Source organism: Malaya genurostris, chromosome 2, assembly GCF_030247185.1.
Source record: "Malaya genurostris strain Urasoe2022 chromosome 2, Malgen_1.1, whole genome shotgun sequence".
NCBI classification, from domain to species: Eukaryota; Metazoa; Arthropoda; class Insecta; order Diptera; family Culicidae; genus Malaya; species Malaya genurostris.
Genome location: NC_080571.1, coordinates 3,818,827 through 3,834,805, shown reverse-complemented (window position 1 = coordinate 3,834,805; position 15,979 = coordinate 3,818,827). Strand labels below are relative to the sequence as shown.

The 15,979-nt window shown below is 37.8% G+C and overlaps 1 protein-coding gene across 2 annotated transcripts in view; it reads left to right on the top strand.

The window, feature by feature from the left end:
* Window positions 1-15,979, top strand: part of LOC131427280 (jmjC domain-containing histone demethylation protein 1) — a 41,278-nt gene that overhangs the window by 10,948 nt on the left and 14,351 nt on the right. For both annotated transcript variants that reach the window (XM_058590321.1, XM_058590322.1), the window contains exon 3: window positions 8,639-10,574. In XM_058590321.1, coding sequence (XP_058446304.1) covers window positions 8,639-10,574 — 1,936 coding nt within the window. The remainder of the gene's footprint in view (window positions 1-8,638; window positions 10,575-15,979) is intronic.

The following is a 15,979-nucleotide window of genomic DNA, read 5'->3' as shown; positions in this document are numbered from 1 at the left end:
ATGCATGTAGAATGTTATCAATGTTTAGGTTTAACGTTTGTTTAGGTTAACGGACAAAAATTGCCGATTTTTCTTGGGTTTACCTTCACTTGCACTGATGAAACCACTCATGCAGCATAAATCATAGTAACCCATGAGTCAGCAGACGAACATTGACAACCCTATCAGTGACAGTAAAAACAGTGGAGCAACTGCGTTCAGACACCTCGCCGCGTCGAAAAGGGACATCGTGAGGCACTTTGTGGACACCGGATCCTTCCGTTCCGGCATATACAATATCTTGGAACTATTAGACAACAATCAGGGCATCGAAAGAAGGCCCGGTTCCGAACGGCCGACGACTCTGAGCTACGAGAAGCTCCAAAGAAAACTGGAGAGGAAGACCGAGGGAAAAGTGACTACGTTGGCCAAGCGAACGACCGGGAGGCCAGTGTAACAGGCCAAATAGTTAAAAAGTATCTGGTGAACATGAAAATATATGTCAGGAAGCAGAAGTTGCGTCCACTGGTATCGAACCTGCAGGCAATGATCGTATTTTACTTCCCCCACGAAGAAATCAGCGAGAAGGGAATGTCAAAGCCGCTGTTTTTTCACTACGGACTGGCCGTGAACGGGAAAATTTATAGTGTCAAATGCCGGCCGGTAGTTGCGTCGGTCATCAAGAAATACCGGTGCGGTGTTCAAGCCGGATCTGTCGTCGGCACACTACTCGAAGCGATCGTTGGAGGAGATGGAGCGGCTGAATATCGATGTGGTACCCAAGTTAGGGAACCCGCCCAACGTTCCCCAGCTGATAACTATTGATAAATAAAACGAAGAAAGAACTCAAAAACATGTCTACACACATATATTGTTCCGCTATGGCGAATGTTCCGGAAGGTCGCTCCATTGTTGCAATGCAAACGTTATTACGTAATATCCGAAAAACAAATTTGCACCGATCAGAAAATGAAGCAACGGTTTGATGAATAGATTTGAGTACATGTTTTACTATTTTTTCCAGCATGCACTAAATATGGAATAGAAAAACCTTCAATGCGCTGCGTTTGGGACCACAATGATGTCAAATTCTTATCGTTCACTAAACTGACTAAATCAGTTTTTTTTCGAAGAACAACACTAGAATTTGAACATTTCCCTCAGAACAACGTTTCTCCGATATAAACATTTTAGGAGAACGTAGAAACATTTCACTGAACTTTTCCGCATACCGTTTCATAATTTGGACACTAGACATTTGCTGCGAAACCATCAGCTGCTCCAACATTTTGTTGGCTATATGTGAGTAAAAAAAATATGAGTGCTTGAACTCAATTAGATTAACTCAAACAAAGTACTGAGTTCAATTAATGAAATTAAAATACAAAAATTGGAGTGAAATGCGAATCACTTAGGTCCTTTGATATAGTTCGAATTCGGGTGAATTTATGACTGCTAGAAAAAAATTGTGGCCCTTATTACCGGTATCACTACACGGTGAAAACCAAGTGAAGTGATTGTGACTCTTATTATGGGTATCACTTCACGGTGAAAATCGAGTGAAGAGAATTTATGTCCTTACTACGGAAGTCGCTTCTGAGACAATAGTAATTACTTCAATAAACTTGATGTCATTATGAACATCACGCCACCAACATTTTGTTGAAAAAATTAGTTTTTTCCACCACAGTGATCACTTCACTATGCGTGATACCGATAATAGGTAAAATCAAGTGAAGTGACATGTAAGTGAAGTGAATGTGAAAGTGGAGTGAGAACGGTAATAAGGGCCATAATAAGGGTCGCAATCACTTCACTTGGTTTTCACCGTGTAGTGATACCGGTAATAAGGGCCTTTCACCGTGTAGTGACACCGGTAATAAGGGCCTTAATCATGTAAAAATAAAATCACTGTAATGTGAAAGCAAATTGATGATAGTTATTACTGAAACCTTTTTAATCCATCTCATGATCTTGTAATAACACTAACAAGTAGGTACAAATTGAATAAAAGAATTAGAAATTTACATTTTTTCACCTGAAAAATATAAACTTTAATGTGGCAACCCTGCACGCTATACGGAATTGAACAAAGCACGCTGCGAACGGAGCAAAGCCGCACGTACCGACGCGTACTAGTTATGCATCGTCATTTTGAACGACGATTTGAATGTTTTGACACTTCTGAACCGGAAGTCGGATCAGGATGAAATTGCACAGTATATCTAAAGACAATCACCCTCATTCTTGTTTACGGCCGTATGCGATACGTTCGAAAGTATAGCAAATTCGTATTCCCGTTTACGTTCGAATCAATCACACTTTAAAACATCGAACATGCATAAAAACAACGCCCATCCAACTTTAAACTATCAGTGCTGGTACAGATTTGAGTTGTAAATAAAAATCTTTGATATCATTTGTTATTTGACTTGTTTTTTTCACTGATTTTGTATCATCATGTTTGCTTACGTCCGTATCGACCATACGACGAACACATGCTTTCGAACGAATGCGAACAAGCCATTCTTGTTTTCACTCGAACGTGTACGTACGCGATTCCTGTGCAAAAGAAGGGTCGGTAGCGCAGGTAGATTTTTAAGGAAGATTGCAAGCATCAAGGAAGTGACGAATGCTACATAATAAATAAATATCGTACTCAGGACCAATTTTATTCAAGTCGGTAAATGAAATTTTCAATTAAACTTCGTGCAAAGTAAAAAAAAAGCATTTGAAATAGCAGTCCGATCAGTAGTATCTGCGAAAAATATGTTGCATTTTTCTTGCAATTTTGTCATGTTTTCGATAGCCTACATATTTATTTCATTGGTAAAATCATGCATTTAATATAAAATAAAGCATGTTTACCCATGTTTACGCATGTTGGCGTATTTTCCATAAAGTACTTAATAGATACAAAATTGATGCGTAAAAACTTTGAACCTCGCATATATTCAAAGGCTCCCCAGAAAAAAAACAGCATTTTACTATACTGCTATGCTTTCTAAATGATTTATGCAAAACACAAATTTATGATTTGATTACAAATCACCTTTAGATTCGAAAATAATTTTGTTAGAGATCGGTTAAACTTTTTTCAATGTGTTCGAACGGTTGATTCGCAACATTAAACTGACGAATCGAAACCACGGCATTTCGTCTATTCGTCCGTAAACGGGAATGGGACATTTCGTTCGTACGAATGATGTTCGAATACACGTTTCGTTTGAAACTAAAATGGCATACATTCTAGCGTTTCGCATATGGTTAATAACATGAATTGGACTGATTATATCAAGGCTTAGCATTTATTTTAAGAAGTTTACTGATATTTGAATAGTTGTGGCAAACGAGTCGCGTTCGAATTCATTCGAGTGAAAACAAGAATGGCTTATTCGTATTCGTTCGAAAGTACCCGTTCGTCGTATTGCAGATACGGACGTAAACAAGAATGAGGGTGAATGAGAGCTTTAATTTGAATCAAGATTTGTGAAAGTCGGCTGAGAAATGGAAGTGAGTTCCGTTTTTGGAGATTTTCTTCACTATTATCGGTGCTTTTGGAAGTGGAAACCGTGGACTAGTAGTCCCAAAGTAGTTTTATATTTTCACTAACTAACAAGATCTGTCAACTAGATTTTTTTTTCATAAATACGTTTATTTCTTAAGGAAATTTACATAAGTTTTTCTTCGCCGTAGCATCACTTTTACATAGAATTCTTATCCTAATATAATACTAATATAATCACAACGATTTGAGTTTAATAAAACATGTTCCTTTTATTTTTTAAATATCATATTATTGGAACCAAACGATTAACTACTATAAATTATAGAATAAGCTGAAATTTTTATACATTTTGTTGTTGATTTCATAACCTATTTCGAGTTTGTTTTTATCAGCACATCATGTTTATTAAAATTTTGCTATTGGATGAACTAATGGACGCAGTAGGAGTCAGAACTAAGACTCAAAAGGGTCAAGTATTAAATTGAAACTTCAATTGTCTTTATGAAATGATAAATAAGTTTCATGTAAGCAAGGTCACGACAAGCAAGAATGTCTCGAACTGGGACATTGGATAGTCTACATTGGATACGCAAGGAATTTATTAGTTGAGATCTGACATCACGATACTCCACGCATGTCCAAACCACATGATCAATATCGCGATAATCTTCGCCACAAGCACAATGATTAATCTCGGAAAGTCCAATTCGAAGAAGGTGTGCATCTAACGTGTAGTAATTGGACATGAGTCTGGACATCACACGAATGAAATCCCTACTCACATCCAGCCCCCTGAACCATGCTTTTGTCGATATTTTAGGGATAATTGAGTGCACCCACCGACCCAGATCTTTTTTGTCCCAAGAACTTTACCAGTTGACAAGTGTTCTTTGGCGAGTCGCGCTAAATTTCACCTTCAATAGCACCACGTTTGGCTAAAATATCGGCTCTTTCATTGCCTACAATGGAGCAATGAGCCGGGACCCAAACTATTGTGATTTGATAATTATTATTCAATATGTCGTTCAGGCACTGTTTTATTTTGTCCAAGAAAAACGGTTCATTTTTGCCAGCAGCGTTTTAGCGAACGGCTTCAATTGCGCTCAACTATCTGTGAAGAGAAAATAATGGTTTGGGGAGAATGTGACGATTACACTTGGTTCTTGAAGCCTAAATGAAGCCGAAACATTCTTGATGAATATACCAAACCCAGTAGCCTCTTCAATTCGTGATCCGTCCGTGTAAAATATTTTCTCAGAGGCGCTTATTACCGTTCTCACTTCCACTTTCACATTCACTTCACTTACATGTCACATCACTTGATTTTCCCTATTACCAGTATCACGCATAGTGAAGTGATCAGGGTAGTGGAAAAAACTATTTTTTTCGACAAAATGTTGGTGGCGTGATGTTCATAATGACATCAAGTTCATCCAAGTAATTACTTTTGTCTCTAAAGCGGCTTCCGTAATAAGGATCTAAATTCACTTCACTCGATTTTCACCATGAAGTGATACCGATAATAAGGGTCACAATCACTTCACTTTGTTTTCACCGTGTAGTGATACTGGTAATAAGGGAAAGAGTCAATATGCCTGAACTTACTTGAAAATATTTTTGGGATTTCCGTCGAGCGTAGATGATCCGGGATTCCACGCACTTCGCGCTGCATGGATGTATCGAAAAATAAAGTTGAGTCAGGGGCACTCAGGATACTGACACGGATAGGAATATATCTTGATGGGATGATTTCCTGTGACATGTGATTAAAATATAATGTCATGAATTTTGTTTGAGATCGAAGCTCGACTAGTCGTTCGAAATTATTAATTACCATGGGATTCAGCACCTCACATCTTATTAGCAGGCGTGATGAAAGCTCCCAAAATCGATCTTTTAATGGAAGAACTCCCGCTAGAACTTCAAGACTCATTGTATGTGTCGAATGCATGCAGCCTAAGGCAATTCGCAAACAACGGTACTGAATTCGCTCCAGTTTGATAATATGAGAGTTTGCAGCGGAACGAAAACAAACGCATCCATATTCCATCACTGAAAGTATCGTTGTCTGATACAATTTTATTAGATCTTGCGGATGAGCACCCCACCTAGATCCTGTTATTGTTCGAAGAAAATTTACTGCATTTTGTTATCAGACACCTAATGTGTCCTCCGCACGTGCATTTGGAATCAAACCACACCCCGAGGTATTTGAAAGTCAAAACCTGTTGGATCATTCTTTCCATCATATGAAGCTGAAGCTGGGCGGGATCATGCTTTCTTGAAAAGACGACCAGTTCTGTTTTCTCCGCAGAGAATTCGATACCCAGATGAACAGCCCAAACAAGTTATCTAAGGTATCTTGCAATGGTTTATGCAGATCAATAGCTTTGGGTCCAGTAACTGAAACCACGCCATCATCTGCCAATTGCCAATAATTATTTATAATCGCTGGAAGTCCATGTTGGTGGAGCTTGTCTGAAAGAACATCAAAGGAAACTGAATCAAATGCTCCTTTTATGTCTAAAAATACAGATGCCATTTGTTGTTTTTGAGCGAAGGCAATTTGGATGTCAGACGAAAGCAATGCAAGGCAATCATTCGTTCCTTTATTTCTACGGAAAACAAACTGAGTATCTGACAACAAACCGTTCGTCTCGACCCAAGTGTCGAGAAATCGAAGAATAATTTCTTCGAACAATTTTCTGATGCAGGACAACATTGCAATGGGTCTATATGAGTTGTGATTGGAAGCTGGTTTCCCCGGCTTGTAAATAGCGATAACTTTAACTTGCCTCCAGTCAGGTGGAACAATGTTTTGAGCTGAGCTGAAGTAGATCGCCCGTAGTTGCACTTCGTGATTGACCGAATAAGTGGAAATGTACAATGAACCAAGAAAATGAAGCTTGGGAGAAGAAAATCATTTTCACTGTACATACCCAATCACTCCTAACTTTTTATTAAATGATCAATAACGACGCTGGCTACGACCAAAGGCTGTGCTACTGAGGGAAAGGAAGGAATGTTAGGCCGATACTCGTTGTTTCTAGAGACCGCGAGTACCACTGTATCTCCACGAGCATCACGGGATAGGAGATTTGTTAGTAGGGAGGGAAAGAGATCCGGATATGTTTTGGTAAACAATATGATCTCAACAAAACCTGATTTTCGATACTCAGGAGAAATATAATAAGTAAGAAAAATATAAAATATTTCCAAGGAACGATCTCACCAGTATCCCTTTTCTCCTGCTCGCTCTGCTGCCAGCAACGCGAGATGAAACACGACCACTGAAAGAATAAAATAAAAACACTCGCGAATGGGTCCGCTGTAGACCAACCTTAGACCTTCAGTCTGAATGACACGACCGACTTGTAAACTTTCACAGATTCCATAGAAATCCGACAACACCAAAAATGACATGCAGACGGTGATTCGATCGGTTAACAGGTTAACATCGTTGAATTTTGGGGCAGCAAATTCACAGTATCCGCCACTTGAGCATCTTTAGTTTAGCGGATCAATATTATTCAATAAATAGCACTCTCACTACTAAACACACACTTGCTACACCTGCACTATCACTCAAAATAACTATTTCAACCTAATTTTTAACTATACGTATCAAACAACACCTTGAAATTATACTTTTTTTAGAGTAGCACCAGGACACCGCATCACACTCCCAATGATGCCAACTCTCCATCAATTCACCTCCAGTCAGGTGGAACAATATTTTGCTCAAGAAACTTGTTGAACAATTCCAACAAACGTCTCGTGCGAGGTCGGGCAGATTCTTCACCGAGTTGAATTTAATTCTGTCCAACCCAGGAGCGTTATTGTTACAAGACATGAGTGGTATGGAAAATTCCATCATTGAAAAGGGGCTATCAATGGAACCGTTATTTGGAGAAGACTCCCTAATAATGCTATGCGTAGTAACAGAATCTAGACAAAATTTCCTCACAAAATCAAAATCAAAACACACAGACATTTTGTGATCTCAACGAAATGAGCCTCCCGGCCTCGGTTGTAAAGTCGGTTTTCACAGCGATTGCATAGCCTTTCTATATGAGAATGGCAAAAAATAGGGCTTGAATTTCGCAACTTGGAAATGTAAAATAAATTTAAAAATCAATTAATAGTATACATAAACATTTGCCTGCATTTGGAAACAATTCTAAGAGTACTAGGAGATAAATTCAAATGCATAACATTGAGTATTGCCTCTCCATTTTCACACAATTAGCTAATTGAAACTAGAATATACAGATTTGTATTAAAACGTTCTAAGAATATTCTGTCATAAAATAAACTAAAAACAAAGTAAATAGAGGATAAATTAACGGCGATTAAACTTACGTTCTGTTGCTTACTTTTTTTCGGGGTAGATGGACCAGCGTGGATTAGCGCAGCGCGAAGAACTGGCAAATTTATTTGGCCATAGCGGTGGTGGTAAGTGGGGAAACATGTTTTGGAATAGGGCGATGAACGATGGAAGAATCCACTCGGATGAATGGTGGAAGAAGCACTTGCATCATCAACAGAGTCATATACGCAATGTATATACGACGCTGTAGCCGTTTTTCGTTGCGATTATATTATATCGAAAAGCAGACGATAAAAAAGTTTAACTGAATTGATGGGGAAAGCCAGCCAATTGCAACGGCGAGGAACAGGTCTACAAGTGTGAAGAATGACTAAGTGGGGGTGGCTATCGGTAATGTGGATATAGAACTAACTAATCAGAATACAAGGAATAGTTTGTTTTATTCTTAGTTTAGTTACATTTTTTTGCTATTAGAAAAAGTCTAACAGTGTCAAAATTATAGAAAACTTTGGTTGTTGAAAACAGAATGAAGTGTTTTACAAAAAATCCAATCTGAAGCTGTTTAATTTATGCAAGAACTTCGGTTATCGATTTCAGACAGATTTTACTCGAACTTCAAACGCACTGATAGTGGTAGCGGTAGGAGAAACACTTCACCGATGTTCGCTTGAAATATGACAAAGCTGTTAGTAGGATTTGAACCTTTACTATTTTTATAATCCATTGATATTTGCTACAGGTCTCAATCGTAATTATGAATTTTTTAACACCACGATAAGTTGTATGGCTAATGCTTGACTGTTGTTCTCTTTCTCTTTCAGTTTCCTACAGCAGTACGGATTCAATATACCGCTGCTGTTCAAGGAAAAAACCGGTCTCGGACTACAAGTGCCATCTACCAATTTCACCATTAACGACGTGCGAATGTGCGTCGGTTCCCGGCGTATCCTGGACGTGATGGATGTCAACACCCAGAAGAACGTGGAAATGACCATGAAGGAATGGGAGCGATACTACGATGATCCCAACAAGAAGAAATTGATGAACGTGATATCACTGGAATTCTCCCACACAAAGCTGGAGAACTACGTGCAAAGCCCGCATATCGTTCGGCAGGTCGACTGGGTCGATGTGGTTTGGCCGAAGCAGCTAAAGGAGTCCCAGATTGAATCGACAAATGTACTGACCGAGATGATGTACCCGAAAGTGCAAAAATATTGTCTGATGTCAGTGAAGAATTGTTATACGGATTTCCATGTGGATTTCGGTGGGACGTCTGTGTGGTATCATATATTGAAAGGTAGTAAAGTGTTTTGGTTGATACCGCCAACCGAGAAGAATTTACAGTTGTATGAAAAGTGGGTACTGTCCGGAAAGCAGTCGGATGTGTTTTTCGGTGATACAGTTGAAAAATGTGCTCGAGTGTACCTTACTGCCGGGAACACGTTCTTCATTCCAACCGGTTGGATTCATGCGGTCTATACGCCAACCGATTCGTTGGTATTTGGTGGTAATTTTCTTCATTCCTTCGGAATAGTCAAGCAGCTCAAGATCGCGCAAGTGGAAGATAATACAAAGGTTCCGCAAAAATTTCGCTACCCATTTTTCACCGAAATGTTGTGGTATGTGTTAGCCAAGTATGTGTATACTCTACTAGGACATTCGCATCTTGAGGGTGAACCTGGTCGTGAAGCAGAGCTGCTCGGTAAATCCCATGTCCATTTAACTCATTACGAGTTGTTCGGACTGAAAGAGATCGTAATGTACCTGTACGATTTGCCACCTCAGAAGAAAAACGTACCCGATCTGATTAAGGATCCGGTTGCGCTGATCAAGGATGTTCGAACACTAGTCGAGCGACATTGTAAAGACAATCCCGAGCAAGCGATCACCGGAGTACCGGTACTTCATCCGGATCTAAACAAGAGCAATAATCCGTACTTACGTGAAAGGTACGAATATTACACTGGCGAGGGAATGAAAACACCGGGTCCTCTCGAGGATGAAGGTGAAGGCTCCCAAGCTAGTCAGGAAGATAACACACAAGATTCAATGATACCGACACAGGAGCAGAGTGAACTTCATACGGCATCAATGATGGAAAGCAACGCTTCAGCGCAACAGATGAACAGTCAGGATGGTCAGCATCCGAACGGGAATGGTACTACAATAGTGACACCATCTAACCAACATGATGATGATCGTAACTTTGTATCGCCACAACCAACACGCCCGGGTGGCGGAGGTGTACGAGGGCCGTATAAGAAAAATAGTGGCAATACGAGTGGTAGTGCAGGTGTAAGTGGCGGTCGTTTTAGTGCAGAGAAACGGGATGGAAACGGTCCTAGACGAAGGCGAACGCGGTGTAAAAATTGTGAGGCCTGTCAACGGTCAGATTGCGGCGAGTGCAGTTTCTGTCTGGACATGGTGAAGTTCGGAGGTCCCGGACGAGCAAAGCAAACCTGCATGATGCGTCAGTGTCTGCAGCCGATGTTGCCGGTGACTGCACAGTGCATTCACTGCAATTTGGACGGTTGGCGGCAAGCTCCAATCACTGCACCGGCACAGGCGAAACTCCAAGCACAAATGCAGGAAGGACCATCTTCGCTCATGGAGTGTTCTGTTTGCTACGAAATTTCACACCCAGACTGTGCTCAACGATTGGCTCCCGATATCGGCGGAATCATCAACGAAGATCTTCCGAACAGTTGGGAATGCCCTAGTTGCTGCAAGTCTGGGAAGAACACGGACTATAGGGTGAGTGGTGTTGTACACTTCAATATTTAACATAAGTGACAGATTCAAATATCAACATAGTAGTTTTCTTCTTCTAAGGGACTAGGGGTCGTTGGGTTGGGTTATGCGAGAATAGCCATTTGTTCTTCAGTCTACATGTACCCGATCTTTACCTTTTTGCTTGAGACATGTTCGCGAACAAAAATATGATTCACAAAAATATGGTTTCACCGTTTAATCGTTTAACAATTTTCACCATTCCAATACATCCTCGATTGTCTTCGTGGATGGTAACTGGTTTAGAGGAGCTCAGGTTTGAATCGTCAAGGATTTATGATAAATGATGCGGCTGAGCTGAGAGCAACATACTCTGCATTCTCGGATAACCCGAATACTTTCAGATTTAGGAATTTTGTATTAGAAACCCAATCTTCATTGACACGGCAATTTATCTCTTTTGTATTTCAAGCATTTAGAACTTGTTCGTTTGATTTATCGAACCACATGCTTCAGGTATTGAAATGCTGTTCCTTTGTTAAATGAAAATTTCGTTAAGAAAATTGAGCTAATTAAATAAAAACTTTGTAAGGTTAACACTCCGAATACCAAGGGGGTAAAAAAGTGGGAACGCCAATTTTAACTGACTATATCTTCAATTTCAAAACTTTTTTTACCATTAGAAAGATAAATTTGAAACGATGGAAAACCGAATATTCTATTCAAAGTTATTATAAAAAGTTCCAACTAAAGTTTAAAAAAAGTGGGAACGCTTATTTTGGTTGACCATATCTCAGATGTTAGAAGTCCGGTTTTGAAAATTTATTTATCATTTGACAGACATGTCTATCACAACATAAATGGAACAGAAAATTTTTCAATTACACTTTGTTAATGCAAATTATGATCAAAACCATTACCAAAAGTCCAAGAATAAATAATCGAAAACTTCGTATTTTCGACATATCTTTACATTCAATTCAATTTCAACTTTACTTAAAATGTCTCAAAAAATTCGATATTTTCACAGAAATTTTAGAATATTAGAAGTATTCGAAGAATGCTAAATTCGAAGAATGCTAAATATAGCTAAGCATGTTTGTACACCAATCGATTGAATTTGATACCAGCTATAATGTACGGGAAAAATAGTTTCAAATTTACTAAAGAAAATCCAAAAATTAGATATTTAATTTAAGAAATTTTAAATCTAAAATAAAATTAAACCTGTTTGACACTTAGCATGAAATTCATATCGAACATTTAGGCACTGTTGATCACCAATGGATTGAATATTGCTTCAATTAACAAAATTTCTAACAGGAAATTCTATCGTATTTACTAAAAATCTCAAGAAATTTTTGTGACTTAGCTAAGCATGCATTCAAGAATGTTCGTGTACCAACCGACTAAATTTACTTTCAGCTAAAATTTCAAAAATTTTATATTTTATATTTACCAAAAATCTCAAAAAAATTATATTTTCACACAAGTTGAAAAAATTGTAGGCACTTACGTGGATTTGACGTAAGTGCACGTCTAAGAAATTTTGCTTATCAACTCAATGAACTTAGAAACGTGTAAAATTTTAGGAGTGAAATCTTATACTTACATCAAAATATCAATTTTCGTGGAAGTTTTAGAATTTAATATATTGGAAAATGTAAAACAAACATCTATGATCTTTTATGTAGATTGAATTCCATTTATGTTGTGATAGACGTATCTGTCTAATGATAAATTCTTGACCTTCGCGTTCTTCTGATGGTTCCTGAGAACCGTGTTTGTTCCGCTCCAAGCCTTCAAGTTTGGCTGTTGTCAACGTGTATCGAAAGATTTAAGAACGTTATGGACAGTGGTTGCAGGAAAACCAAGCTTTTGAGTGAGTTTTCTTCGGGAATTAGGAATCATAACAAGTTGGCTCAAATGGCACGTTCCCCTGGTCGGAAGGGAAGGGTAAGAGGAACATGGAGATGGATAGTGTAGTGGATGAGGAAAAAACAGAATGCTGAACGATCTGCAGGTGCCAAAATGCTCAACAAATAAAACTTTCAACCCCCTAAAGGATTTAAAGATTTTACAAAAGCGAAACCATCCTGCATTGCCGGAAGAATGCAGAGCGATTAGTAGTATGTATGAGCAGAAGTAGATTCGGTAACCCCATAAGGGATGTCAAACAATCTGCCAAACCCGTTCAGGGTCACTAAAGAAGGGATCCATTCACACCAGGAAGAAAGATGTATCCCTCCGACTATAGCTTCCCGCCACATCGGGTGAGAAACGATAGAATATTCTTTAATTTAGCTCTCCATACACAGATTCAACCATGTAAAGACTGTCCCAGAAAGTATGGACGCAACCAAAAACCGCTGCCATTTCGCAATGGTTCAGAATCTGTCAATTTTTATGGCTGCGTCCTGTTGTTTACACTCTTCTCTAACCAATTGTGCAGTTGTTTATTCGTTTTTATTAGTTTGTTTCGAAATGCGTGGACTTTCAGCAGAACAACGTCGAAAAATTGTGTACAAATGGTGCACAGAACGCGGACTGTCACTGAGAAAGATAGCAAAAATGGAAGGAGTAAGTGAAAAAGCCGTGCGAAATGCAATCAGGAAGTTCGGTGAGGATAACACCTTTGAGAATAAACTGAAAACGGGTCGAAAAAAAGGTCCTGCTAACCAAGGTTGCTGATCCTATCAATGAAACATTACTCGTGAACTATTCTCTTCACCGGCGATGCTCTCCGTGCGGCGAGCAGTTTGTATATATTCCGTGTCTGCTTTATTCATTCTTTCCTTCCACTCAGAGAATTGAACCGCTTGGCAAAGCAAGCAAGCATCATATATGCACTCTGTTCGCTCGCAGTGAGTTCGTTTCGAAGCATTTAGGTAGAAAGCTATTCGGTGGTGATGATGACTCGCGTTGAGTCGAATTTTCTACTCACGGTGATTCGTTCTCTGCGACGTATGGTGGTACAACTGAATGACCGCCCAGGATAAAATTTTATTCCTGTATAAAGCTTATAAGAAAGATGTCGAATCTTTTTGAATTGTCTTCACTGCACATTTCTTCGGTGTTTGCTATACTTCAATCGTGATTTGTAGCATTAGGGACAACTTTGATACCTGCCAGAATATGTTATTGATTAATCATCAAACTGTAAAGGGTTATTAATGGAGCGTTTTTGTGTGTCGTAAATATGTAACTTTCACTCCTATTCCGTAGTTCTATAATAAATTCATTTTGTGTTTCGATCGAGTTCGACTTTTCCAAACAAATTATACCTCATTCGAAATGCCAAATTGGTATTTTTCATTCGGTCGAATGTAGGGTTGTTTATTATGCCTGAGAAGTAATAGTCCCAAGTTTTTGTCAATTATTATTGTTTCTCATGATCGTGAAACTATTTATATACCGATTACAAAGCCATTCGACGATCGTTAACTTAATAATTATAAACATATGTGATGACACTAATAATTGCTTTTAATTTCATGTTAATCATTCATAATAAACTAATAGTATTTGTATTGACTTCGAGACAAGTTGTGTCGAACCAAGTCAACTACCAAAAAAGTTGAGACCAACTTTGATGATAAACACTATCAGTTCGTACAAATACTAGAAGAACCATAAACACCAAATAATTCCGTCACATTCAATATACAGGGCGTTAGAGCTACAATATAATAGAAACTAAAACCGAAATAGAACTTCTATAATTTTATATAAGGCACTAATTTGGAGGCCAACATAAGATTTTACTGAAGAATGATATTTCTATTATTATCAAAAACAAACAAACTCTCTACAGTTACTTGTTGGAAACTGCCATGGATAATCGTGCAATGAAGACCTTCCGCAGTTTCCAATAACGAAATAAATATCTAAAAATCAAGTATCATACAATCAAACACAACAAAATTATCTGTCTCGTGACATTAGTGACGTTAAATAAAGTGGAATTAAATGCATATTTTTTTTCTTGATCCTATATTCTCCTACTATCTCCTGATTATGTGATAACAGAATTATATTTCATTTGGACTCTTTGTATGTGATCCTTGAAGTATTCACGTAAAATTTTTTTTTGCTCAACACAGTTTTAAGGTAAATAATACAATGAGTAGTTTCAAAACTGAATGTGTGATATGAGTAACAAAAATTCTAAATCGCACTATCTGACAAATCGATAAACCACGCGGATTGTGTTATTTTTCAAATTGAAATCGTTTCCTCTGTAATATGAATATTGTAAAATGTTATGAAATTGAATTTACAATTTCTTCTAGCGGATGTTCTTTTTTAAAAAAAAGCTAAACCGATCACTTCGGGAGTCAATTGTAGAACATTTTATTTTCAATACATTTTTGACAGCAATATCAGATTGTAATCTTAATTTGATTTCAGCTCATCAATTTCTCAACTGATATCTCATTACGTTATTATTTTGCTGTTTGCTTTTGGAAGAAAAACTTACGAGGCAAAAGTTTTGTGAAACTCGAAAAATGATAATATTAAATGCAGAAATTTAATGAATGCGTTAAAATAGGACTAAGTTAATAAGGCGATACAAAAATGCAAAAGTAAATTTCAATGGAACATCTATTCCTCCAATTTTATGTTGCGTTTTACAAAATGCTTCGACATCCTGTGGCAGTTGGCCGGAACCACAACCGTGATTCTCAATTTAAAAGTCTTAATTTCCTGATCGTAGTACAGTTATTCTAATCGATAATTTGTGTAGATGTATGGTAAAAGATGCTGAATGAGTATTTAGTTAGTAATGACTATTTCTTTGTTAGCCATTCTTCTTAATTGCTTTGATTTTTGCAGAGCAAGCAGTTACATGGCGTCTCAGTAGGTTCAAACGTTGTGGAAAACCCTGCACTCCTATTACTTCTATAAATCAAATCTATGCGAAGAAGCGTTAAATTGTGTTTAATATAATAAAAACATGAGAAAATAAATCATCCCTGGAATTAAAAGATTAGACTTGCCTCTATAATCAATATTCAGAATATATTTTTGTCACTCTATTTGCATTGCATATTGATATTGCGTATTGGACTTGATCATTCATAATCATATGTGATTTTAAAAAATATCACTGTAGATATTTCAGTCCATTTTCAAAATCATAAATAAAATAAATATCAAACCAACCCGAAAGAGAATCAAAAGTGTTGCTACAGTTATATGTGGAAAATAATTCCTTTTATTTTATTTCTTATATAAGCCATATAAACTGCAAAATTTTCACTTTACAAAAGTGATTGTCCTCAGGTGATTCAACTCCAGCTTTTTTAAAATCTATCTGCCATTACTTGCCGCAAAATTTCAACAGCACGGAGTACGAACGTGAGAATAGTATTCGGTGAAATCTGAATCAACTGTTTCATTAGTTTTATTGCAGTAGGAAGTACATT